The following is a 27,567-nucleotide window of genomic DNA, read 5'->3' as shown; positions in this document are numbered from 1 at the left end:
TCCTGCATAATATTACTCTGAGAAACGAACATGCATTTATGCAGGTGGTTGGTTTGATTTTAATTTCAATGCACAGCAGGTATCTTCTGCCACTGTGAGAAATGCATAGAAAGGTTATTCCTCTCACCAGAGCTGTACCTGTCATGAAACCATTCCCACTCATCTGTGACTTTCAATCACCTTTTTTGGGGGGGGGGGGGGTGTTTCTCCAGGTACTAATGTTTAAATCAGATGGATGGATCAGGTGGCAGCTTTTAAATAAAGCGTGAGGAGTCAGACAAGGTTTGTCCATTAAGAGTACTGGCTCTTGTTTGTTATATTTAGATGGACAGTACCCCTGTTTGGGGGGAGGGTCTGGGTATTATAGCCAAGAGCTGAAGCCACCGTTCACACTTGTACTACCAGACCGTTATCCTTTGTGGGTTGGGGGTTGTAATTGTACACACATGCTTTTAAAAGGTCATCTAAAAAGCAATAAAGGCGCATTGTGTATTGCTGTCAACATCCTTCCTGTGGAATCTTAATTGGTGTAATTGCACTAATTGATATATGGTAATTGATTTTCTAATTGATGGAAAGTAATTGACTAATTTCACAATTCTAATTGACCCAAGGTCATCATACTAGACTGACTGTTGCAGCTACAATTTTGCTATAGCACACCGTAACAATTTTAGTAATTTTTCTTTTTAATTAAGTAAAATGACTTTTTAATTGCATTTTTGTTTTCATTATTCATATTGGTCAAATGCTGGTAATTTATTTTGTTAAATATCTCTCTGCGAATACTCATCTTTGTAATGGCTCGAGCTGATTGATTATGCAATATGCGCTAAATGCAGCATTAATGAAATCGCATTCTTTAATCATGTCTGAATGGAAATCTGATTATGTGCATATATAATATATAATTTATTATATATATATATATATATATATACACACACACAAAACCTTTATGGTCATTTCGGTCGTTCTGACTTATTCAAGGAGGAGGACAATCCCAGTCTTGCGCCTAACAAGCATGACTATCCAGCAACAGTTCCCCAGCATGCATCGCTTTGCATCCCTCCACCCCCCCCCACACCATCCTTATAGCAGCTCCTCAACTCATTCCATCTAGTGGGGGTCCCTGTCCTCACCCCCACAGCCAGGTCATCGTTCCCTTAGTCAAGCGAGTGTAGGCCCAAAAACTATTTACTACATAAATCTAGTTTGAACTCCTGAAACAGTTCAGCAGGTTTAACATTCTAATATTATACATGACTAACTGAGTGTCCGTGTGTATCACTATCCAGACTAAACGCTGTGTTTAAATCAACATGTGAAATGTGCCTTTGGGTTATAGACGTTTAAGATCTGTTGTGCAATTGTCTATTTGGTTGTTTTGCTTGTTTAGTTGGTAGGCAGTGCTCATGCTTTATAGTTCTGGTCCTGTGGGCTTTTATTATAATGAATGGCGCTTCATAAATCAAACAAACCTTTAGATTATTTGCGATTTGAAACAATTTACTTACTGGCTTGTTCTCCTGTGCAATCAGTGATTAGAGCAAATGTACCACAGCAATTGTTCCAGTTGTCTATCCCTCGGCACACATCTAATATAAAAGTGACTGTGCATTATAGGGTAGGATTATTATCCACATGTTTATAAAGGCTGGCTCTTTGATGCATTTCCATACAAGCATTTTTATGAACTATTTTGACCTGTTCTCAAGGTATGAGAGATTGACAGCATGCAAGTTTCCCCCTCCCCCGATTTCTCCTCCCTTGTCTTGGGGTGTCTGATCCTGCACTGATTTGTTTATACGTGTGTGTGTGCTTTACAAACAAATGCGTCTGATTGCTGTCAGGAGTGGGATTGGCCTGGGTTCGCCTCGCTGCATGGACCTGCGATGAATGGAAGGAATGAAAACGTTTGCTGAATCTTGACTGTTGCTTCATTTATTTTTGTCCAATCTAACATACCGTACTTTTTGTGTCCACATTGCAGACGGCAACTCCAAACTAACATGGCAGTCAGACTGTGTGATGTGGCTTCTCTGCTCAGAAGTGGTTCGTGGGCAGCAGAGCCGTGGAATGGGGTCTGTGGGACTTTTCTTAAACTCTGTAGGCTGATTTCAATCACTCCATGCTCAGGCCATACCAAACACCAGCTTTGTAGCCTCACCCGGAAACAAGCAATTTGATGGAGCCCATTTTTTTTTTTTTTTTTTTAAGCATGTTTGCATGCATTAATAACTGCATTTCCTATGAAGTATATTCTAATTGATAAACATTCAAAATCTTAGGGTTTGTACACTAGTGTTAATTTGTTTTGGTATGGTCTAATAAACTGTAGAATATCACTAATCATAGCTCATGTTTTGTTACCCTCCTCTCAATGTAGCGTAGTTCTTGAACAGTAGACATTATCCTATGCAGAGACTGCACACTCAGAGTGGTGGGTGGGGGTTGTCTCCATCTCAGTGCAGCTGCTTCTAAGCTTTCTCTAGATAGAGGAGGAACGATCAGTGATGTGTTCAGTTAAAAAAGGATGCTTCCCTGCTATATACAGACAAATGTCACCGCAGCATCTCGGCTGTTTCGGTGTTGAGGCCCGACACAGCACCCCGTTCAGAGACCTCTCTTTCAGGAGAGAATTGTCTAGGCCTTGCCTCTTACATGCTTAGGCTGTATCTCCATCTCAACAATTTTTGTTCCTTCTGTGCTCTAACCTTTTGGAGGGGAGAGATCTTCTGCAGCTTTTGACTACTTTACAACTTTCACCCAACCCCCCATTCCCCCTTCGTAGTATTGTTACCAATGCGCTGATTAATTGAAGTCGTGCGTCTTGGCATTGAGACTCTTTCAGAGCAGATGGTTTCATGGATGGGAAGTGCTGTAATTTACCCACACACACACTCCTGCAGCTGTTCACTTCAGTGTTGGCTGAGGATATCACTTCTGCCACCTGGACATGAAAGTAAATGTGCAATTAAGTGTGATTGTTTGTTGTCTTTGCCTGATCTTGCTAATTCCCCCCCCCCACAAAAAGAGCAGTTTGTTAGTCAGTTTCTGCTGTCAGCTTAACTGTGGTAGCGAAGATGCCAGCTTTTGAAATCCGGTCCCACTCCGTCCCTGCACTGACAGAAATCGCTCCGCACATTTTGTATGTCTGCATCGCCGTCTTCGTAGCGATTTATTAATTGCCACTGTGGAATACGAACCCTCTGCTAGTGAGGATCTGGATTCACTCTTCAATATTAACAGCTTGCGGGACCCGGGGTGAATTTTACAGATAGGGATTGGGATTGGGATTTGGGTCTAAATTAACCAATTTCTTGCATTTTTAAGAGCAGCGTTCATTTGATTTGCCCCTATCATAAAGCAGTAGGTGTACAAATCAACACAATTGCATGAAAGCCCTACCGGTCTCCTGTCTAGATCTTTGTATGAAAGATCTCTGCGCCCCCGTCAGGTGAGGCAGGTTAATGAGTCTGCCATGACTAATTAGCGTCATGGTCGTTGGCGACCGCTGTCTGGTTTAATCGACTGTTGTAGACGACGAGTGGAAGGCAGGGAGTCGTGTCTGGGAGCTAGGGGGTCTGATCCACGGATTTGATACTGTAATGAACTGCGATTGGCCTTTCACCCAGTCACCTGTGGGTTTCCGTCAGTGTGCATTGCTGCTTAAACACGCTGCACCTGTGGTACTTGTGAAGATAGTCTATTGTAATACAACCGCCCCCTGCCCCTGCACTGCCGCTACAAAATCGTCCATCACTGGTGGTCAAGTTTCTTAATCCTGTCGGATGCGATCTTTCAGGTGGTAGATATCTTCGATTTGGGTTTATCAACGAGGAAGAGGGAGCAACAGACCTTGGTAGAATCTTTTTCGGTCCTATTCCAGCTTTCGGAAATGGGATTGGGGGGATATTTCGGGTTTGGCTGATGGAGAGCGTCTCCCTGTACTGGGAAACATGCTGATAATCTCAGGATTTGCTTCCTGAACATCTACAAAGGCGTTTCTGAATTTCAATTGAAATAATGCAAAGGCTCTTCTTTGGTCCCTTTTAAGTTGCTAAATCTAAATTGTTTTCCTGAAAGAATACCAAATTATAACCTTGTCAGTGTGATTTAAAAAGCTGGTTTAATTAGCATAACGGACACTTAAACCCCTCAAAGTGCTCGGCTTCTTCAGTGGCTTTCCAGCATCCTTATTTAACTGTCCAGCTTAGCGTCACTGCTGTGTGGAGCGGCGCCGGCCTCGGGTCCTGACTCTCCTCTTCTCTCGTCCGTCTCTTTAGCAGGTCATCGCCGCCATGGAGGCCCAGCTCTCGAACGGACCCGCCTGTAACAGCACCTCCAACGGCCCCACCACGATCTCGAACAACTGCTCCTCGCCGGTCGAGTCGGGGAGCATAGAGGACAGTAAAACTAACTTGATAGTCAACTACCTGCCTCAGAACATGACCCAGGAGGAGCTCAAGAGCCTGTTCGGCAGCATTGGCGAGATCGAATCCTGTAAATTAGTGCGAGACAAAATCACAGGTAATGTCTGCTTGACCTCGACACACTACACACTTTTCCCCACGCATCACTTTGCAATGATAACTTGTATAGGAAACAAACGCATTAGCCATATTTATAGTATGTCATACGTTTTGCAAGGTTGTTTACCTTAAATACTCGTAATCCACTTCCAAAATGGTACGAGACATCCAGCGACTAATCTTGGTGAGGGGGAGGGTGATCCCTCGATGTCGGCACATTCCCACCCTCTCCCACACCGCGCGGATCGGAAACCTTGACCGCGTTAAATGAATCTGTGCCTTCATTTCACAGTGGTAAATGAAATGGTGTGAAGTGCAACCTCCCCGTGTTTAAAAACCCTTAATGAGGCGCATGGTCAGTTGACAGAAGGAGCCATATTCCTCTGCTTTGGGGCAGGAGAAGAAAGTCAATCGGCCACAGTGGTCGAACGGTCAGGGGGCAGATGTGGCCAGAATCGGAGGAGACGCTTGGGAGGATATGCAGCCAGGAGATCAGATGCAGTGGTCCAGAGCAGTACGATAGCCAGATGTCCGTCTCCTCAGGTTTCGCCCGGTCCCTTGATTCTATGACTGAATCCCTCCGGCGTTGTGGCTTTTGAAGTTGAAATCTTTGTCGAGGCTCTGGGTTGCTGTGTCCCCGTGTCGTTCACTGCTCTCATTGTTGAGCTTCACGCTTTTTGAATGGCATTCTTGTTTATGTATTTGTATTTTAACCGGATGACACTGAGCATAACGCAAAGGCAAGCGCAGGCTGTCAGGCTTGGTGGGAAAAGCCTCGCCTGAGCATTTGTTGTATTTTATAGATTTTTCTTCCCGTGCGCCTGCATGTCTTTGATCTCTGGTGTCATGAATTATGGAACTTTTCTTTTTTACCCCCAATTAAAGCACAAGCCTTGCATTTTAAGATGATGGTTAGTGAGGCAAAAGCAGGCTTTATTGGAGCAAAATGCTCTAATTATCTGCCATTTCTAAGTGAGCCATTATAGAACATACCCAGAAGCGAGCCGGCTTTGACTTACTCCATTAAAGACTCATTTAATTGTTAAATATCACTGCTTTCATTTGTAGTTTTAAAACTGCTTGTTCGGTTTCTTTGCCGCGCCACGGGCGAAACCGCACTGTAAAGAAATTGCCACCTTGAGGCATCTGTTGGACAGCATATTGGAGAAAATGCAGGCCTCGTGGCTTATTGCGGTGTGTAATAAAGGTTTCCAATGGCACAGTGAGATGCAGGGCAGTTTGAAATTTAGGATTTTATAGAAATTACCTGGCAGTTGCATTGCTCTTGGTTCCGGTAGATGTTAGATGGGTTCCATCAGTTTTAATGCTTGACATTCATAGATAGAGCTGCATACAGTCACAAATGCTAACATTAATTTCAAAGTTTACTGTGGTAGGTTTAAACACCTATGTGGACATTTGAAGTATTTATTTCATGATTATAGAAAACCCTCAACCAGGTTTGTTAAAAATTAATGTTCCCCTCTGCGGTATGTTTAGTTATAAAGAGAATTGAGGAATCTGTAATTGTTTACCTGTCATTCATTGTGTGAGCAGATCGTATCAAATTTGTCAAATTTGAGTATATAGTAGTTTCTCTACGGTCTTAATGGTCTTTTTTCCAAAGATATTTAGGAGGAGAGAATGCAACCAGAAAAGATTTAGTCTTTTCCATATGTATTGTAAAAGATGACAAATGCCGGGACACCCTTTGGCAGTTTGTATATAAATGCCCTTAAGGTCCATATTGGGGTTTTACAGACCAGTCTCCCAGTGTGCATGCAGTGGGATCTGCCTCTTCATGAATATAACAACATAATGAATCTGTTTTTGCGTTGTGCACATCTGTTTTCAGTAGGCTTCTCTAGATTGGCACTGAATTATTCATCTAGGTTTTCTGTCATGGCTCTTTTTGCTCTGGCATCCCTGTCCTTTTTGTGCTAAGTAAACTTATTTCCCACTGTAGTCAACTGAGCACAAGTCTGTCCTAATACTGCACATTTGACTTAATGTCCCCCTTCAGACAGTGAAAGTGCACCAGGTATTTGCTCTCGGTTGGCGGAGGGCAGAAGGTGGGAAACCTACAAAGACCTGACCTCTAAAAACGCCCTTCTAGGTTAAAGGATGGGACAAAAACGTTAGTCTTGTGTGATTTTAGTATTTTTAGCTTTAACTGCTTTCTAGATTTCTTAAGCTATGTACTGACCAGTTTAATAAGGGAAAGACTTTGGTCTCCATCCAACTCGTGGTGAAGTCTAGTCCCGGGGTAGATTTTGTAATACAATATAGGCGAGGTCAGTGGTTTATGGCACAGCGAGAGTAATTCAATCGTAAGGAATACAATGACCCATACTTGCTCTGCTGTACATCGTTTTTTGCTGGATGTGCAGGTATCTGGACTTAGGATTGATGCCATCAGTCTCGCGGCTAAAAGCAGTGAAAGCACTGGAGAAATAGTCCTTTGATTGTTAATTGGTTAACGAGTATACTTTTCAAGGCCTCGTGCTAAACCAGGCTGGGATCCGGGTTTCAGTTCTGAGTCGTGCAATGTGGCCTGTAACCCATCCTCATTAATCCTTCTCATGAAACTACATCCCCCACAAAAAACAGGCTGCAGTTGTTTTTCGGAAACACGATATCGACACAGCCGTGTTGTGGTGGGTTTTGCACGTGGGCTTTGATCTGCGGAGTCTCTCCTGATGGGCGGCGGTAATGGATTAGCGGTTATCTTTAGAGACGCGCTTCCCTCCTGGTTCCACACGGCCGATATTGCTTACTGGCGCTTTTCGCTTCACGGTTTCCTGAGGCTGCTGTTCAGCCGCGCCGCACCGCGTCAGCGCTTTGCGGAGTCATCTGTTCTGTAAAACTGCGCCACCTGATCGCATTCGGCTCCTCGTGCTGGCGGACCAATTACTGCGCCACCAGATGCGCTGGGGAACGCGTTCCTCAAACGGCAGCGAAGAGGTGTCTGTGGGGAAAAACTTTAATTGCTGGTTTGCATGCCATTGAGCATGTGTTGCCTTCGACTGTTTAAGTACAAGTGACACTTTCACAAAGGGTTTTGTTTCCTCCTCGATCTAGGCATAGTGAGTGTGTTGATGCCCTTATTTTGTTGCTTGAGTAAAGCTGTGACCCTGTCTTTGCAGTCTTCCTTCTACCGGTCCTTGCGGAGGACGCCAGGATCTACATTAGCTAGTGGGGTCAAGCCTGAGCTCGTATACCTCCATATGTAGTCGATCCAGCAGTGTCTCTTCCACCCCCCGCTGTTCTCCTCAACGGAAGCATTGGGCGTTGATCTGTCACATTTAAGCATGGTCTTCCTCTGCCATGTGATCTCTTCTGTCATGGTTGTTGACCTTCCTTAAGCCTGTGTTGGGTAGTCCGGTAGTCTTCACGGTTTGAAGCTGCGTGTAGGTTAGAGACTCGTGCTGCGGTGAGCTGGGCTTGCAGTCTCAACGTCCCCAAATTGTACACAGACTGCATTCTAGGCGATGTGTCCCACGCATTCGGCTACTGACGCTTATTAACCATCTCCTATCAGTCTGATGCTTTAAGAGCACAGAGACCTGGAGCCACAGATGCTTTGGTTCTTGATACTGTGGAGAGATTGCCAACTCTAAACCACCGGATTGCACAAAGATTCGGTTACTTTCACGTGACCGCTAGATCTAGACTTTGAACCGAAAGGCACAATTCTGCTTTATCACTCCTAAAAAGAGCCTCACAATTAATCCCCATCCCGTTCACCTTCAAATGTCTTCTGCACCTTCGCTAGAACTGCATTATTTTTCCCTAGTCTTTGTGGGAACGTCTCTTCCGACTGGATCTCATTCCTTTTGTCCCCCGTCATTGAGAATTACAGTCCCTGATGCCGCTTGTCCTTGTTTGCCACTCTGGTGATATAATAAATTCTCCTTAGTGCGCCTCTCACAGACCCTGCGGATGTTAGAGCTGGTGCGTTAGGCCTCGGGTAGCGAATTAGATTCGCCATGCCTGACCCCCGCAGCCTCGTGTGTGACGGGGGTAGATCGCTAATGAAAGACGGTGCTGGTTTACCAGATCTTTCCCCAGTGGGTCTGTCTGTTTAGGATGCTGTTTCAGTGCTCCTCGGAACATAGGAGCTACTGCAAGACAATCTGTTCATCTAGTGGTGCCTTCTCAAGCTGCCCTGGCATCATATAGGTTGTTTATATTGTGCTGCCTGTATTGAATATGATTCTGAAATATTACTCGCACTTTGGGCTGTTAAATACAAGCGTCTCATTTCTTAGTTTTTGTTCCCGCTTGTCTTCAGAGTTCGTTGTCGCAGAAGCACCGTCAGATCACTCACATCTGTACGCTGCTGGTGCCCGTGAATGAGTTCGGCATTTTTTTATACAGATACCAAGTGCCGTAGGGCTGAAGATGAGGGGTATAGGGGTCCCACAGTGCACGTTCGCCCCCAGTCAGACGATTGGGAATTAAAATTTCTCTCCAGAAATCGCACCTCTGTTTTGTGCACATCTGCATTCTTCCTCCGTCAGTGAATGGGAGTGAGGAATCCAAAGAGTAACACTTTAATTCATTTGTGGTTCTAGGGTGGGGTAAAGTCTAAACCCGTCTGTTCTGTTTACAGGGCAGAGCCTAGGCTACGGCTTCGTGAACTACGTGGACCCTAAAGACGCCGAGAAAGCCATCAATACTTTAAACGGGCTGAGACTGCAGACCAAAACAATAAAGGTAAGCAGAGGACTTAGTCGCAACACACTCATGTAAGACACAGTCGCTCATAGATGTTGCTGACCAGGTGCGGGGATGAGATCGTGCCACAATCGGTGAGTCCCCCCCACTTCACGCCTGTGTGAGAGATGGATAGATGCTGCACAACTCCTTTAACCCTTTACACTTTGCCCTTTTTTTCCCCTGTTTGTGTAGCTCCTTGATAGTTTGTGCCAGATGCATGTATTGTATAGCAAGTGGAAGAAATGTGGCCTTTTGTATTATAAAGGGTTAATAGGCAGACCAGGTAAACCAAACGTGAACATTTGTAGTTTTGATAGTTTATTTTGTGGATTAATTGAAAATAAGGGGGCGCAGTGTCGAGGGTTATTGATGGGAATAACACAAACCGCAACACGACCTCTGAGCTATCACGTATCTGATCCCCCCCACCCCCAAGATTGAGTAACATCAGGACTTGCGAGGGGTTCTGTTTTTATTTCCTGTGAGTTTGCATCACTAGCAGTTGGATCCCTTCGCCGTCCTGTGGCGCCAAATGCTCGCCTCCATGTCTGGAAAGTGTGGCGTGCTGGCTTTCTAACCATTCCACTAAGAGCACAGTTTCAATAATTGATTCGGTTTTCCATTTCTGAGCTGAAGTTAATTAAAACTCTGCAAATACTCCCATTTCCAGATCTCCAGTCTCCCCCGCCCTCCGTCTGCCGAAAAGTGCTTGAATTGCTTTGTAAGGCAATCGTGAATTAATCTTCACAAATTAAATATTAGTTTCATTCATCGCTGTTAGCTTTTTTTTTTTTTTTTTTTTATAGGTTAAGAAATTATCCTTTACGAATGTTCTGTAGACACTTGTAAGGTTTTAAATCAGTTGCATTAAACTTATTTTGATTTTCCTAGTAGTTGAATTTATTCGGTCATTTTTGCATTTAATGGAGATTTCTCAGTTGTATCCTAGACTTTTGTGATTTTATTCTTTGGTTTGTTTCCAATAAACATGCAGCTATTTAATGCAAAATGTATGATTATAAAATCCAGAACGACAGGCCATTTTTAAGCAATTCAGCTCCCAGACGGCTCTCAATGCCACAGTCCAACCCCTGCAAGTTTATCGCCGGCACTTCACAAGTATTAGCATCAAATGAAGTGTGAAGGTTGAGGAGGATGAAAAACGAAAAAACGATTTCACCTTGGCTACCTTCCCTCCGGTCCAGGAGAGAGGGGGTGTCTATCGATCGGAGCGCGGCAAACGGGATCCTATTTGGAAGTTTAATTAAAGCAAGTGAATTTTATTGATACTATCAATCAGAGGAGATTGTTGAGAAGAGCATCGCGCAGAACCATTTAGCAGACTTGACACTGTAATTAAATCGCCCCGCGCTGCGTTCGCCAGATAAAATGAGACGCCGTCGCAGAGCCGAGGAGCGGGGGGACGAGAGGAGCTTTTCAAGCTACAGTCGTGTAATGAGCAGAAACCAGCTGCTGGAATAACCCCCCCACACTCCTCTGTCCCCCCTCTCTCCCTCTGTTTTAATTTAAGGGTGCTTTATTGGCATGACAAATAGTTCTGTAGTGTTGCCAAAGTGGTTAATATTGCATACATTGAGAAATAAGAAAATAAAAATAAGTCAGTGTTTTTCATAAAATGTGGTTAAAAAAAAAAAAAAAAAAAGGGGGAAGTAAGATACATGTATATTAAGATTTATAAATTATATATTTACTTTTATTTAGAACAAGTTTATAGCCTGTGCTCGTGTGTTTTCACGGTGAGCCTGTGGCAGGTGGCTACATATTGGGTGGTCAGGGGGGCTGTGTGTCCCTCCCCCAGAAAGATAGCTATTTTTTCATTTATCAATTCCGAAAAATTGTATAATTTATTAATGAATATTTCCCTAATTTGGCTATATTTACTGCAGTGGAGGAGGACATGCATCTGTCTCACTGTGACCACAGTGCCTGTCCTCTCTGTGTCCACCTCTCCTGTCTCGCAATGACCACAGTGCCGCTCCTCTCTGGGCAGCCAGCTCTGCCTGTCTCTCTGTGGCCAGGCTGTGGTCACTGAGCCTGTACTTGGTCTGGATCCGTCTCTGCCTCATATCTCTGACGGTGAAGAGACTCTGCCAGGGTGTATTCTGTGTTTAGGGCCCGATAGCAATCCAGTTTACTTTGGGATTTAGTTTCATTGTTCCAATGTTCCAGATAGGAGGTTTTAGTTTGTTCAGTAAGTTGTTTGGCTGGTGAGCAGTGCTGGTCTGAGGCTGGGTGGTGTTAGTGGGGTGTGGGGCAGTGAGCCTCAGGGCCAGCTGACTGAGGGGCTCTTTCTTGGGCTCTCAAGGCCTTGTGTTGCAGTGACTCTGGGGGACTTGTCTGGAGATGCATCCAGAATTTCAGTGCTCTCTTCTGGATGGGGATGAGCAGTGGGGGTAGTGGCCCAGTTCGGCCCTGCATGCAAGATTGGGGGCGTTTCTCTGCACCTGTAGGATGCAGTGTTTGTCGTGTTGGTCTCACTGAGCGTGCTCCCGCCCTGCAAGGGGACCCACACCTCACTGCCATACAGAGTAATGGGCTTGATTACAGACTCAAATATTTTTAGCCAGATTTGTACAGGTATTTTTATGCTAATGTCACTTTATGGCATAGAAGGCCCTGCGTGCTTTCTCTCGGCTTTTCATAGCCACGTTGAAGCTTCCTGTTGAGCTGAGTGGGAGGCCTAGCAAGGTGTAGTGGGTGCAGTGTTCGATGGTGCCGCTTCCTAAAGTGAAGTGGTGTCTACTTCCTTGAGCCCTGGCCTTTTTTCTGGAATATAATTTGTTGTCTTCATGTTTACTGCCAGGGCCCAGGTCTGACAGTGCTGCTCCAGCAGGGCCCGGTTCTGCTGCAGCCCCTGCTCTGTGGGTGACGGCAGCACCAGGTCCTCTGTAGAGCAGGAACTTGACTTCAGTGTCATGTAGGGTGAGGCTGGGGGCTCCAGATTGCTCCAGCATTGTGGCCAATTTGTTGATGTAAACACTAAGTAGCGTTGGGCTCAGACTGCAGCCCTGCCTCACTCCACACCCCTGACTGAAGAACTGTTATTGCCAGTTTTTACTGCACATTTGTGTACATTGATTTTATACTAGACTTTACCCCCAACACCGCTTTGAAGAATTCTGTAATAAAATCCCTTGTGCCAAATGGAATCGAATGCCTGTCTGAAATCAATGAAACACTTTTATAAATTGGGGAGATCAGCCCCTGGTTCCAGATGTCAGGGAAGTAGCCAGTACCGAGGACCATATTGAACCATTTCAGCACCGTGTCCTGCAGTTGTGCGATGCTGTGTTTAAGCAACTCGGTGCTGACACTGTCTGGGCAGCGGCTCTTCTGCGTTTAAGTGCCTGGAGTTTTTTGGTAATTCCTATAGGGTGTCTTTTTAATTGAGTAATTTCAGTTTTTCCCTAGTTTTAATTTGTTCATGTGTCAGATCATTTTGTTGGACATCTTTATAAAGGTTTTCAATTTTTTTCCAGATGGTTCCATTTTGGATTGTCAATTGTTTTTGCTGAATTTAATTTGTTCCGTATTTCCCAGAACTGGGTTTGGTCGACCAATTTTTTTTTTTTTTAGGGTGCGTTTGTAGTGTTTCATGGTCTCGGTACCGCTGGCGTAGATCTGTCTTGTGGTTGATGGTGTTTTTGATTGGATAGTTGTCTTACATTTGTTTGTATTGATTTACACGTCTGTGTTTTTGATTTCTGGTTTATCATTGTCTTTTTAAGATTTGCCATTGTGGCTGCGATTTTAAATATTTGATATCATTTACGCCCACTTAGTATCATTTAGTGTAGTAGACTTCACTAGTCCCAAGAGCTGATCGATGCATGAACTTCCCTAAAGAGTCCCCTCTGATCCTGCCATTAAGGATGTACAGGCCCAGGGCTTGGCAGGGATGCACTAACTCTGTCCCGTTCTTGTTCACCTCCCCGTCGGGGTTGTTCCTCGGGGCTGTGGTGGGGGTGAGGCACAGCGGGGCCTGGCCGAACACGTGGCTGTGTCCCTGTGTGTCGGTGCAGTCGGGCATTAATCCCCACAGAGCAGCACGTTCCCCTGCGCCTGGAAATGGCTGATATGTGCAGAGTGTAAAAAAAAAATACATTATGATAGGGGGATTCAGAGGGGGGGTGTGCGCTTCACACATGGTTCTCACACTGGGGTATTCCCTTAATTTGAAACTGTGTGTTGCACCCTGTTTGACTGGGCTGAGGTAGTTGGCCAGCTCCTTATCTGGATAGATAAGGAAGCTGCATGTTGTACAGGAAATGCGTCAAGCTAAATTCCCCGCACTGTCATGTGACATTTACTAAATGCAGAGATGAAGGTTGAAGAATATCCTTGTTGTGCGAGTCTATATTGCTTAATTTCTCTCCCAAAAACCATGATCGGTCGTTATGGTAGGTTTGTCAAACGGTTTAAGCCGATAGACGCAGATCAGGTCTCATTATGCAAAGGAAAAGATTTTAGTTCCTCATAGAAAGCAGAGGCAGTTTGCTGATACTGTTGGCAGCAGAAACCCTTGCGTGTATAAAACATTTAGATTTACTGCATTGTAATTAAATTTGGAGCTGCTTTAAAGTGCATTTATACGGAAGTCTGATTGCAGGTTCCTGAGACTAACAAGATCATTGTGGATGTTTTCCTGTGTGTGTGATAAATACACAAACTGACAAAAACTAACTGGTAATTGAACAGTTATGATGCATCAGAATTAATTGAATATTTTGCTAATGCACGGAAGTGTTGGCACAGTTTTTCCAGATGGGTTTTTGCCCGATCTCTCCTGCTGTGTGTGTAGTGAGGCTTAATCTGCACATTGTTACAAGCTTCACTGAAAGCACAAGAGCGTCTACCTGCAGAATGGGCCGTTTCCATTGTCGCTTCATCCGGGCAGGGAACCGAAGCGTTAAAGGCTGACCATGCGTGCCGATATGGCAGGAATGCAAAGTCAGGTCAACAGTAAATGGATATTAAGTGCAATTAATTTCAGACGGGGGAGAAGTGGCACTTTATTGAAGGGCTTGTGGGAGTCGGGAAGCAAAAACGGCCGAGTCGCTCTGTGGACGTGGAGTTGCCAGGGAACTTGGGGCCGACGGCGGCTTGTGCATGATTAATCTCCTGAAAGTGGATTAAACAAAAGGCACCGGATAGCATCTGCTCACCTGTAACCTCCCCGTTCATGATCCTCACCCTGGTGAGGTCCTACTGGTTGTGTTTCCCAAGAACTAAACTGCACTGTTTGTCCAGTGTTTATCCGCACTGTAACAAATTAATCTCTTAAAACATCTAAATTAAAAGACACAACCTGCAGCACAGCTTCTGCTTTTGAGCAAAGAATGTTAATAGTGAGGGTGGCCTGCTTTCCTTTCAGTCCTGCCGTCACTCCATGCTTTTAAAGTTGTAAAAATAACCTCCATAGTCAAACAAGCATTTTACTCTACGGTATAGCAGACCTATAGAGAATTAGGTTGATTTTTATACTGTGATGGTCCGTGATTGCTTACAGTATCATACTGTGAAAATTGTGTAGCGTCCTATCCCTACTGGCAGCTATAAGTATAAGCAACCGATCTGTGACCCATTTATATAGTTTCCCAGCAAATGTGGGATCTATGATCACCCTTTTAGGCACAAATATCCAGTTTAATTAAATGGAGGAGCAAAATGCTTGTTCAAACTATCACATTTAAGTTTTACTTTCCACTACACCTCTGTCCTTCCCAGCTGTAGGCAACAGTGCCACAGTTTAATGCATGAGAAGATGTTAGTCTTGTGTGTAACTCCGCTCAGTCCACTAAGGTATTAATTCAAGCTGCAGTGGTTGGTTTCATTTGAGGCATTCCCAATCTCCTGGAGCTGCCGGCCTCTCCCGTGTCGGTCAAAGCCAGCAGAGTTCGTGTCGCTCAGGGACGAGGCCTTCACACCATTACGGTATTGTGGGGGGCTTGGTGTGGAAGTCCACATTGCCCTGCATTTTGTGTGAACAGGTATTGGTTGAGCTACGCAAATGCCTCCCTGCTCCCCTGAATACTGCGGACCGAGCGTGTGATGAGTTTCAGGGCAAGGGGATTTCAATCCCATTAAATATTTTCCTCCTAGTAATTTTCATATTTAGTTGTGTGTGTATATAGGTGTGTGGGGTGGGATATGTGTATAATACTGTGTGCATCCAATTAGCCTGGCTTTTTCCTGTCTGCCAGTGTTAATCTTGTGCTCCTTTAGTCCTGGAGTCCTCCTGCCCTGCTGGTCTCAATTAATTTAATTAGTTCAATTAAGCACTAACTTGAACACTGGAAATGATTTTCTTTGTTAAATGTAATAGAACACTTTATTTCTCCGCTTCATGTGGATTTCCTCCATCAGATGCCATCGTGCCTTTCCAGGCTGCTGCACAGGAATAACCCCCCCCCGCTTTTGCTCTCGCTCCAGGTCTCCTACGCTCGGCCCAGCTCGGCCTCTATCCGAGACGCCAACCTGTATGTCAGCGGCCTGCCGAAGACCATGACGCAGAAGGAACTGGAGCAGCTCTTCTCACAGTACGGGCGCATCATCACTTCTCGCATCCTGGTGGACCAGGTGACGGGTGAGTCCTGTGCTCACTCCGATCGGAAACAAAGCCCTTCCTTGAGAGCACGCCGCGCTCTCTTCCGGAATGCATCAAAAGTGGTGATATGTGGTCCTGAAAATGCAATTTTCTGCTGGGGCTGTTCATAAATATGCATGGACAGAAATAGATTGCGCAGCGTAGAGAGCCAGACTTGGTAATTTCCCCCCCGAAGGTGCCGGTTTAATGCCTGTTTCACGGCTAGTAATAAAATAAATTTACAGCTGCTATAATCTCCATTTCCAAGCTGCTGTGTGGAAATAGTCCCGGCGCTCCTTATAAAATGCTAATAAACAATCTTTTTATAGGGAAAGAATGATTTTTTTTTTTTATTCCCCCCTTTTTTGTGGAAAATGTACAGTGCGTTCTCTCAGGCGAGGATTATGCACAGGGCCACGCTGGTAATTGCTGCTAAGGCAATTTTCAGGGTGTTTTATATGAGGCATGCCTGTAGGCTGCGTTACTCACAGCGAATTGTGTTGCTGGAGAAAAAGGACGGGGGAAAAGAAAACTGATTCCTATTTTATAACGATTCCTTGGGTTTGCGGAGTGTAAATGCGTTAAAGACGTCGGATTCACTGCTGTACGGTTGTATTCTTTAGGTTATATTGGTTAAAGATCTTTATTTTACAGTTAGTGGAGCACAGCCTGGTTAGAACCCCATTGTGACTCATCCCTGTTTAAATTAAAATTTTAGATGTACGGACAAGACTCGAGAATGTACCCTCTGCAGTGTCACTGCGTAAGTTTCACTGTAAGCACTTAAATGCACCCTTTCTTTTCCTCCTCAGATCTGTAAACTAAAACCTGCCTGTTTGAGCTGAAAGCAGTGGGTGCTGAACTGAGTCGGACATTATATAAGGCACCTCAATTAGCATTAAAACGGTTTCAAAGGCCGGTCACTCCATTAGCCGAATCGCTCGCCGAAACTCCCCGTCTGAGATGGAGAGGTGCTGGTGGCTGTGAAGTTGCCAGAAATAAAATAACGACTGGCGTTCTTCAGACGCTGTGCATTTAACCCTCCATCTGGCCGTGTTCATGTGTTTTTGCCCGTGTGGCAGGTTTTCGGGCTTTGCGACCTTGCTATAAAACCAGCTTGTTTAATCCGTGCAGGATAATTCTTCATGGGCCCTCGCGGTTCGCTGTCAGGGCGCTCTTAAACCCCGTCCCCTCGTTGCTCTCCAGGCGTCTCCAGGGGGGTCGGCTTCATCCGGTTCGACCGAAGAATCGAGGCCGAGGAAGCCATCAAGGGCCTGAATGGCCAGAAGCCGCCCGGTGCCACAGAACCCATCACGGTGAAGTTTGCAAACAACCCCAGCCAGAAGACCAGCCAGGCCCTGCTCTCCCAGCTGTACCAGTCCCCCAACAGGCGGTACCCGGGACCCCTCGCCCAGCAGGCGCAGCGTTTCAGGTAAACCGAGCCCCCCCCCCCCCCCATGCCTGGACTGATGTCTCCACTAGCGTCTGGTAACAGCGTGGTTTTACCGAAGCTGCTCATGGCTTTGTCCCATGTTGACGTCTGTTCGAAGATCTGTAGTGATATTTAGTCAAACTGTAGCCTGTTTGTGTAACAGTTGCCACCGCCTGGTGAGGTGTGTGCTGTATAAGTATCGAACCCCCAAAAGCCCTGTACGGCAGAGCCAGTTCTTCAAAACCCACCCGCCCGCCCTCTGACTGGGTCTCACAGGACGTCAGGTTTCAATCCTCCTGTCGGAGACCTTTCCACTCTGCGGGGGGGGAACCACGACACGTTTGAACAAGGCGTCGAGTTACTCGGTCACGGTGGGCGTTGCTGGTGGGAAGAGCTGGCTTTGCTTTTTATCTTTAACACACAGAATAAACTATATATAATAGTAACGGCTGCAAGAGTCCCTCCTGCAGGGCTGGCATTGCATTGGACGGTCAATGAGGTGAATATGCCAACAACTCTCCCCACATCGGTCTGGGTGATGCTGCACAGTGGCGCTGCACCTCGATGCCTAGTGCAAGTAGTTCTGAGGATTTTTGTTGACCATCGCTTATGTGAGGGTTTAGTGTTAGGGGAGTTACAGGAGTAGCTGTTTTGCATTCTCTCTGTAGAGCTTTTGTGTCCCTCTTTTGGGGTCTCAACCCAGTGACGAGATTAATATATTCAGCTTTAACCGCTGCTGAAATGTTTGTCTTGTGTGAGAGCTGCATCCCCCCACGCCCAATTAAAGCAATTACACATCCCATCAAAACGCTGCTCTCCACAAGTGTGTGAATGCGGTGTTTCTAAAATTGAGCACTTCCTTAAGACTGCACTTGTGATGGTTCATTGTCTTTCAGGAGAAACGGTCTTCTCTAGAATGGAGTCACAGGTCCTGAAGCGTCTGCTTGAGGCTGACCTGATCCAGGGATGGGTTTTGATATTGAAACATTAACTATGGCAGCGGTGAACTCTGTAGATGTTCACCTCCTTCGAGGATGGTCGTGTGTGAATCGGCCTCGATGCGTCGACACCCTCGTGTTAAACCTGCTGGTGGATTCTGCTGACCTCGGTTTTGTTTGATTTGCAGGTTGGACAATCTCCTCAACATGGCTTATGGAGTCAAGAGGTAACTATCACCATCGTCTCGCACCTTTTCACCTTGTGTGTGCTCATCCTGGGAGTACGTTCCTCTAGCTATAGTGCAGTCTTCAACCTCTGAGGGACACTGGGGGGATTTTTGTGTTGTTGGTCCCCTGCCATCTTTGTTTACGTACAGTAGTATCCAAATGTTTTCCCTTTTATTGCTCCGTTGGTATAGTTTAGACCTCAGAGTGCTACGTCAGGGCGAACGCCTCCACGGCACCTTCTTTAAATACGATATTTACAATTACTCCAGACTCGTTGCCTCAAAGTCCTCGCTCAAAATCTATACCTTCCATAAGAAACGTATGCCATGTGTGCTTCAGTCACTGCTGTATACATTTACATGTGACCCATATTGAAAGACTTGCATGTTACCCCAAAACCTACGAGTATCATTTCACACTTTGAAAAGATTCAGCTTGAAGAAAAAAAAAAAATGGAAAGACTGCCGTTTGTAAAACGCTTTTCCTGAACTGTTCATGCCAAGGAAAACCAGGAGTTGGAATATTAGTTGGTAAAACATCGGGTAGATTTCCCTTGTGCTTTAGGAGTCGGTGGTCACTTTGGGAAATGTTACACCTGCACCATTTGACAGAAGGCCCCGCCTTACTAGTGTTTTTCCATAAAGAAAAGTGAGCAGTGCCTACTAATAGTCATTCATTTGAATATCTAAAAGCAGATCTTGCGTCTGAGATCTTTAGCCCCCTTGAAGCGAGCAGTCAGACGTGATCATGCATATATTTTTCCCCTTAAATTAGATGTATATATTCATGGTAATGATCCATTTAACACCAGCAGCGCTGCATTCTCTTAATTAGACCCATACTTAATTACTTTTCCGAGGAATGGGAGCACCGCTTCCTCGTGCAGATCAGTCTTTGGATTTGGCCAGAGGCCGAGCGAAGGCAGTTTTGATCTCGATAGAAACCGTGGTTGAGGATATCGGGGTTTGGACTCCTGTAAAAAATGGTTCAGTGTCCTTTATTTGTATTTGTGGTGGAACGGGAGGCCGACTTTTCCCTGAGAAGATCTGCACCGCCTTGATGTCTCTACCGGGTTTCCCTCCGCCCTGGACAGTGTTGTCAGTGTGTAGATCCCTCCTCTCAGCGTGCGCAGAGCGGGCCACACCTTTTGTTGTTGGTCTTTGGGCTTCACCTTTTGGGATGCTAGAGTTTAGTGGCTTTCAGTGGTTTGTCCAGGAGCCATTTTGGATTTTACATACAGGTGTCTTAAGTAAACAAAACTCTTCATATGCACCTTTAAAGAAGTGGCTAAAGACTGTAGCACCTAAAAGGCCAAACAAATTTAAATAAAAGACTTCATGCAGCAGTTGGATACAGTGAGTCACTCCGATCATCTCCCCTCTGCATGCCCACTGTCCTTGGGTCCACTTCAGTGCCTCGTAACATCCGCAGCCTCAGTGACTGCAGCGGCGCCCCGCTCTCTCCCGTCTCCCAGCAGGTTCTCTCCGATGACCATCGACGGGGTGACCAGCCTGGCGGGCATCAACATCCCGGGCCACGCGGGGACCGGCTGGTGCATCTTCGTGTACAACCTGGCCCCGGACGCGGACGAGAGCATCCTGTGGCAGATGTTCGGGCCCTTCGGCGCCGTGACCAACGTCAAGGTCATCCGCGACTTCAACACCAACAAGTGCAAGGGCTTCGGGTTCGTGACCATGACAAACTATGACGAGGCGGCTATGGCCATCGCCAGCCTGAACGGATACAGACTTGGGGACAGAGTGCTGCAGGTGTCCTTCAAGACCAACAAGACGCACAAAGCCTAACGTCTCCTCAGTTCGTTCGTTTATTTATATATATATATATGTGTGTGTGTATATATATATATATATATATATATATTAAAAAAAAAAAGGAAAGTTAACGTAAACTTTATACATTAGTAAGAAGTCTTTGTAAGTCAGTGTTATGAAGGGAAACGAATTAATATTTAGCGTCCAACAAATGTGATTTTTTTTTTTTTTTTAATTATTATTATTGCTAGTCTTGGACTTGAATCTTCTTAAATATCTTTTATGTTTAACTATAGGAGAGACAGCAGGTTTTTTTTTGCCTGTCGTGTTGCATTCAAACGCCTTCTTTAACGGAGGAGGACCTTTTAAAATGTTTCCGCTACGGTATTTTTTTGTTTCATATCTGCTTTGAAAGAGTAAGTCTTGTGAGGCTCTGTGTAGTGACTTTTTTTTTTTTTTTTTCTCCGTAAGTCTTGATTATTTATTTTTAATTTTTTTGGGGCTTTGGTGCATTTCAGTGAGTTAATGGAAGCTTTTCCTTTTTGGCGTTTGAGCTCATTTTTGTTAACATGTGTTTCTTCCGTTAGTTCTTTTTGTGAAATGGTTTATTTTTGGTCGTTGTATTTGAGTTGGGTTATGGGTGGGCTGCGTATATTGCTTAATGTAAGATTACTGGAAAACACTTTTCTTAAAGCAGTACCTTGCCAAAGAGCTAAGAACCTCTTTGATGTGGGTTTAAAAAAAGCATCTATTTTTATAAAAAAGAAATTTGGAGAAACTTTTTACTGGACCTGGAACAAATATTTTGACTTGGATACTTTGAGAAATATCTTCATATGACACCTTGTGAGCTTTTGAACCTTACCAGGAAGTTTGCAATGATTGGGATTTCTGGAGAGATTTATGACGAAAAAAAGATTTACCTTTTGAGATCTTTGTATTACCGTGCGATTCTTGAGCCCGTGGCGACGTCGGTTTCATTTGTATAATCACCACCGGAATGTCTGATCACCCTGGGTACTCTGTGACGATCCGCTCACGATCCGATATGATTTTGAAATATTAAGAGCAAAAACACTCGGTTAACTCCGCGAAAAAAAGAGCATGCAAATGACACGTGACAAGTGAAGAGGTCAGGGGGGGGGGGGAATAAATCAGTTCTTCCTAAAGATTTCCCTTCGGATGGCGCTCATGGTGTTTAGTGATGTACTTGCTATCTTGTCAGTTAAAAGACCTGTTTTGTCTTTGTAATAAAGGAGTAAACGGGGTTTATACCTGCTTTGTACAAAAAATAAAACAATGGGGTGGGAGGGGGAGGGCGCGGGAATCTGCCGCAGCAAAAATGTAGGTTTAATGAATGAAGTGTTGGGAGGGTTACACCTGAGCTTAGAGCTTTGTAAATAAGGATTGTTAATTTGGGTTTACGAATATATGCTTATCTTTTTGTTTTGGACTTGCTTGCCAAGTGCTATTTTTCTTTTATACAAGTATATATGGCTTTCCTTTGGGTCTTTATTCCCGTCTGTTTACTTTTGATTTCCTGTAGTTTGCGTTTACATTGTCAGTTGAAGTATACTTGATTTTGTTTATTTTGTTGTTGTCCCATGGACCAGATATACAGTGCATCGGATTTGTTGGTTGTCTGGTCTGTAGATAGTCTTGCTTCAGCTATTAAAACAAAACTATAGTGACATTTGCTTTTTTTTTTTTGTTTTATATATAAATATATATATATATATATATATACTTATGTGGTAAAGAATGGAGATAAACCACCGTTTTGAACAAATTTGCTTACGTTTTTTCATACCAACTTAATACGTGTATGCTGTTAAAATAAACTTTAAAAAAAGTGTATACTGCGCTTAAACCACTTTGGGGGAATAATTAAGCAGTTTCTTGACCTATATTAAAAGTGGGTTTCAAGTAATCTGAGTAACATCTTGCTTATCTTATTATTGAACAAATGAAGGCCGTCCAGGCCTTCGATGCACTGATTCCTGTACCTACATCCTGCTTTGTATAAACGTAATACTCATGCTTCCCCTTATAACAAGCACTGTGTTATGCATTCTGTATCTATCTTTTGTTCGTTGGGTTTTGAGTGTGTAGAGATCGAACCTTCGGTGTCGTGTCCGCTGTCACACGCGCTGCTGGGTGCGTTCGTCCTGCCGAGACCACTCAATGCTGTTTAGGCCACAAGCTGCTGGGATGGGGGGTTTGGGTGTGGGGAGGGGGGTCTAATTTCTCTGCAGTCTTCAGATTGTCAATAACGTTACATGCCTTAGCTTGTCTGAGAGGTTCTGCTTGATTCTCTCCCCAGTTTTGTTGAGACCAGGTCCAGGAACGCACGGTCGGGTGCAATTTTAGGCGCTGGTTGGCAAAGTGTGGGTCCTGATGTCGATTTGGTGGCACAGTGGACCGTTGACTATACACCCCGTCAGTTTGTCGGTGACGCCCACTGATCACTATTTTATAGAAGTGTTCCTCTTTCTACTTCTAAACTATGCATTGGGCCATTTTCATTCATTCCTCTCTTTGTTATTGAAATCGCATGCAATGAAGCTACACCCCGAGCTCTCAGTGTTTGTGTTTTTATGAATCTTTCCTACGCATTGAACAGGCGGCACCAAAGAGCCAGTCAGGGCCAATTTAACTGTCAGGGATGGGCCACTCGGCTGCTAATGAGGGGTAGACCCAGCACTTTAATATCCCTGTGTGTGAGTACATCTCCGTAGGTTAAATTGCTGTGGGGAGGTGGCTATGACTTCTCTGAAGCCTCCTGTTGTCCCACTTTCTTAATTAGTGTAAAACACAACAGGCTGATTGGCTTTGAAAAAGTGTGGCGACTAAATCAGGAAGGAAAATGATAAACTGGTCTCTCCATGATGCAAGGGGAGAGCGGACTTGTCGCTTTCTGTGTGGTCTGTTGCAGGTATTTTGTCTGAGAACATCCCAAAATCCTCCCGAGGAAAGTGATCTCGGCATTGCAGAAGAGCCACCTGTTCTCCTGCTGGGAAAGATGGACACCTGAGGGCAGAATGAGTCAGTAAATGTTGGGTGATTTTGCCTTTAGCGTCTTGGTTTCTCTGAACAGAACAGTCCCATTTCAGATTGTCAAATACACTGATTCTCTGAATGCAATGCATCAATTTTGCATAAATAAAACTGGCTAGTCTGGCAGAAAGTGCCTGTTTTAAAACTATAGTGGCAACATTTTTGGCAGGAAATGCGAGTGGTGGGAAGGTTAATGCAGCAGAAGTTTCTTAATGCCACTGCTTTGGCAGGAATGGGATCGTATTTGAGGCACAGTTTCCATTATGTGAGGGTTTGTCTTCCAAAAATGTATGTTAAAAAAGTTTTCTTTTCAGAGAAACCACGTTGTCCGTCGCGACCGCTAGGGGACGGCAGGGTTTGCGATGAATTAAATCGCAGGAGTCGCCCCTCTGCCTACGAAGCGTGGGCTCGTTGGATTGTCTGCAGAATTGACTCGTCCTGTGAATGAACACAAGCCTCACGCTTTACACACATCAGGCCTCTATGTAGCTAATGACAGGTGTGACCCTTCCTGACTAGCCTTTGTCATTTTTAACACATCTAACGAGTTACACCGTGTATTTATAACCTACCGTCACTGTATATGAAGTCTGATATGGATTATTTTAACAATGGCTGCTTGGTAGGAAATAGTAATAGTAGTAAACCATGTTAATTGAGTTAACTTCTGCATCATATGTAAGTGGAACAGGTACGCATCGGCTCACACCCATCGATGCTAAATCAGGGCTCCATTACAGGTGAATAATGCATTTATAAAATCAACACAAACATTAAATGAAGGAGACTAAAACACAACATTCAGGAAAAGAGACTTTAAAAACTGTTAATTGTCTTGAGGAAAATCTGCCCTCCTTTTAGTGTCGCTCTGTAGTTGTTTGGGGATGCGATTGTCATCCAGTTAGGAGCGGATTCATATTAAGGTTTCTATCGGTCAAAACCGCACTTCCCTTGTTTAACCTACACCCCCACTCCACAGTCCCCGTCTACTCCACTGTTTGGGTTTAACTTTAGCTTTATTTTAAAATCAATATCTAAAGCAACTTGGTTATAATGTATATAAATGAGCCTTTTCAAAACACATCTATATACACCACATACAGTGGCTTAACCAGGGAGAGGCAAATGCCACCCCCACCCATAGAAAGCTTTGTCGCCCAACGGTCGGCACCATTTTATACAGCTCTCTAGTTTCAATTCACCCCTATAAAATCAGTCTACCGGCCCAGAACTGATCTCATCTGCTGGTGGAACAAACCATTCGACAATATGCAAACTAATTTTTAATAGAATTTGTGTGGGCAGTGTTTATCTTGTGAGGAATGCATGTATTGTGCGAACACTTTCCTGTGCGATGCACACCTGAAGCAAGACAATTGCAGTGAGGGGTCCAACTAGGGGACATGTGGACACTCTGCCACTGGGGGGCCCAAGTCAGCAGCTTACAAGTGAAACCTTCAGAGAAACTTACTGGTAATTCGCAGTAGCCATGTCCAGCATAAAAATGATAAATGGTAATATAACGAGGATTTGAATGTTAATGAATCGATTCTCCCCACTTGAAAAGTGCCCTGAACATCTTTCCACCCCCCACTTCAGTCTACTTCCCCAACTCCACACACATTTACACACTTGTCATATAACGGTCTTGAATAGCTTTGTGATATAGATATATATTGTGTAAAAATAGACTATTACGCTGTATAAAAGTCACTTCCTCACTGACCGCACAGTTTTGGCTTCAATAGACGCACTTTGGTATTTTATTGGTTTGTATTACAACAAATCTAACAGTTTGCCACGTGGGCTGGGTGACCCGTCGAGATACAGAGCTGGTAAGTGTAACGGCTTGACCTCCACAGTCTAAACCGAGCTGTTGCGTCCGCATGTGCTCTGTGCTGCTTATCCTTCGGGTGGGACGGGTGGTCTTTTGAGGGGGTGGTAGTAATGCCTCCGACATAGTGAATGTATTGATCTCTCAGATTAACCGTGACACTTCCTGGTTTATACAGTACCAGTCGCTGCTGGCTTGACATGTAATTTCTTGAATCTATATATATGTCAGACTGCACGTCTTCACGAACACTGTAGGGAAGATGGACGAACCACAAGGACGTAGGGGACGAAACAAACCATGAATGTAAGGCCTAAACGCAGCTCACGAAAGCATTGGTGGTCTGGCAAGACGGCGGCACAGGAAGCGGCTTCGCTGCGGCGCGTTTCCGAGGACGATTCAGATGTAAGCTTGGTATATTTATTTGAAGTTGTACATTTATGACTTGGTTCACATCTGTTGGTATCTAATCTATCTTCTGTTGAGTATTTAAAAGGATGTACCTGTTACTTTATTTGTGTTTGGATTTTTGTATTTTTTTTTCATGTTCAGTACATCAATAAACAAGTTGAAGGGAAAAGGAGGTTGTCATTTGATTCTCGATATCGGGGCTGTTTTACTCCACAAGGGAAGACGCAGAGACGCTCTATTGGTGACGAAGGGCATTGTTATTGATGACAAAAATAAAGGTTTAAAGCCTTTGCCTGATGGGATAATGGTTTATCAGAGGCATATCTGACATAAAAACACATTAAATATGTAGGAAACTCAACCAGTTTTACATTATAGTCCTTTTTCTGGTGGGGTATTTGTTAAATTTAGATCAGAGTTAATTTCTTCAGTGTGAACTTCAGAGTCCTGTATCAGTTTTGACTTGGAACACTAAAGGTTCTATATTTTACTGCAACAAAATACCTAATACATATACATCTGTGTTTATAGTTTGTAACTGCATTGTATGGATGTCTATATCGTACATATCGGTGGCGACTGGTTTTGTCTCCAGCCGGGTGTCCCTGCACTGTCCCCTGCGGTGCTGGCACGGGGACAGCTGGTCCTGCTGCAGGGACCAAAGCCGAGACGCATCCAAACGGGCAGCACAGTGACCCAAATAACCTCTTATGAAACACAGCCCTACAGCCAGAGTTCATCAGAAGATTTTGTTTGAGTTGCTAAATGTGGGCCGAGTGTTTGCACTATCTTGCTGAGCCCACGGCAGAAGGGACTCATCCACAGGCCCTTGACTGTGAACTGAATGTGTGTGTATGGCAAGCGAATGGTACAAAATTGTAATAGTGATGTATTTATTTGTTGACTAGTCGATTGATCTTCGCTTTTTTGCTACCATGCACATATTGTGTGTTTCCTTTTGAACGGCTTGATTCAGGAGTAGAGAAATCGTTGAGCCCTGTGTCTCCAAGTCTGATACTGGAAGTTTATTCCTGGATGCAAATCCACCAGAGAATTTTTCAATTGCACTAAATTGCCCAGTCAAAGCTTTGAAGGTCTTCGTCTCACACAAGGGACTCGTGCAGTTGACTCACCTGCTGGTCACACATTCACATTTTGTACGTCTAGTTCACCAATGACTGAGCAGCTGAGCACTTAAACACTACACGAGTGTTTTTAAACATGCTTTTCTTATCCGTGTCATTCCCAACATGGAGAGACCATGTTTAGGATTAAAAAAAAAAAAAAAAAAATTCGAGAGAGGTGTTAGGAATGATCCTGCCATTTGTGTCCGATATGACACACACGGGATCACAATACCAAGAACAATGACATCCACCAGAGATCCCTTCCTTTTATTTCCACATTGTGATTTTCTGTGGATTGAAATGTGTTTTCAATCTCCCCAGTCATTTAACTCCACTTCATCTCACCTGCTAGCTAGAAACTTTAGGAAACGGTGGCAAGATGATGTCCGTCGAGGAACAGGATAGGCCGGTTTTGTGGTACCGTCCCCAGCACTGTGGAGAAAAGTACGTCCCTGTGGAAAGTTAAGAAATCATTAATAATTAATAATCATAACTAATGCAGTGTGTGTGACAGATTTACGGGCTGCCGCACCAACCACAGTACCATTTTCAGCTTTGCTAGTATTCGAGATTGCGATGGGTCTCGACACACTACAGTATCCCAAAATACACACACACACACACACGGATACCAGAGGGAGTTCTTTGTTGCAGAAGCTCCTGCCGTGAATACAGGTTAAAATTGTGTTTTGCAGGAAACTAATAACGGTTACATAACTCCGGCAGCTCTAAGGGACTTGTTTCTGAGGGGTTTGTGCATCTGTCATATGATATGTGATGGAAAGCTGGGGGAAAAATGAAACTGAACACCACTGGGATTGTGCTTGTTGGAAGTGGACAAAAAGTTTAGATTACTTTTTATACTATACATTTATTTATATATATATATCCGTAAATGAACACA

The 27,567-nt window shown here is 44.4% G+C and overlaps 1 protein-coding gene across 1 annotated transcript in view; it reads left to right on the top strand.

Annotated features, from left to right (window-relative positions):
- The window catches only part of LOC136766826 (ELAV-like protein 2), a 51,159-nt gene extending 25,454 nt beyond the window's left edge, over window positions 1-25,705 (top strand). The window contains exons 2-8 of the mRNA XM_066720649.1: window positions 1,994-2,084; window positions 4,290-4,533; window positions 9,151-9,254; window positions 15,711-15,864; window positions 17,071-17,296; window positions 18,423-18,461; window positions 19,937-25,705. Coding sequence (XP_066576746.1) covers window positions 2,013-2,084; window positions 4,290-4,533; window positions 9,151-9,254; window positions 15,711-15,864; window positions 17,071-17,296; window positions 18,423-18,461; window positions 19,937-20,267 — 1,170 coding nt within the window. The 5' untranslated portion in view covers window positions 1,994-2,012 and the 3' untranslated portion in view covers window positions 20,268-25,705. The remainder of the gene's footprint in view (window positions 1-1,993; window positions 2,085-4,289; window positions 4,534-9,150; window positions 9,255-15,710; window positions 15,865-17,070; window positions 17,297-18,422; window positions 18,462-19,936) is intronic.
- The last annotated feature ends 1,862 nt before the right edge of the window (window positions 25,706-27,567 follow it).

Source organism: Amia ocellicauda, chromosome 13 (genome assembly GCF_036373705.1).
Source record: "Amia ocellicauda isolate fAmiCal2 chromosome 13, fAmiCal2.hap1, whole genome shotgun sequence".
Classification (NCBI taxonomy): Eukaryota; Metazoa; Chordata; class Actinopteri; order Amiiformes; family Amiidae; genus Amia; species Amia ocellicauda.
This window is presented reverse-complemented; position numbering and strand designations above follow the sequence as displayed.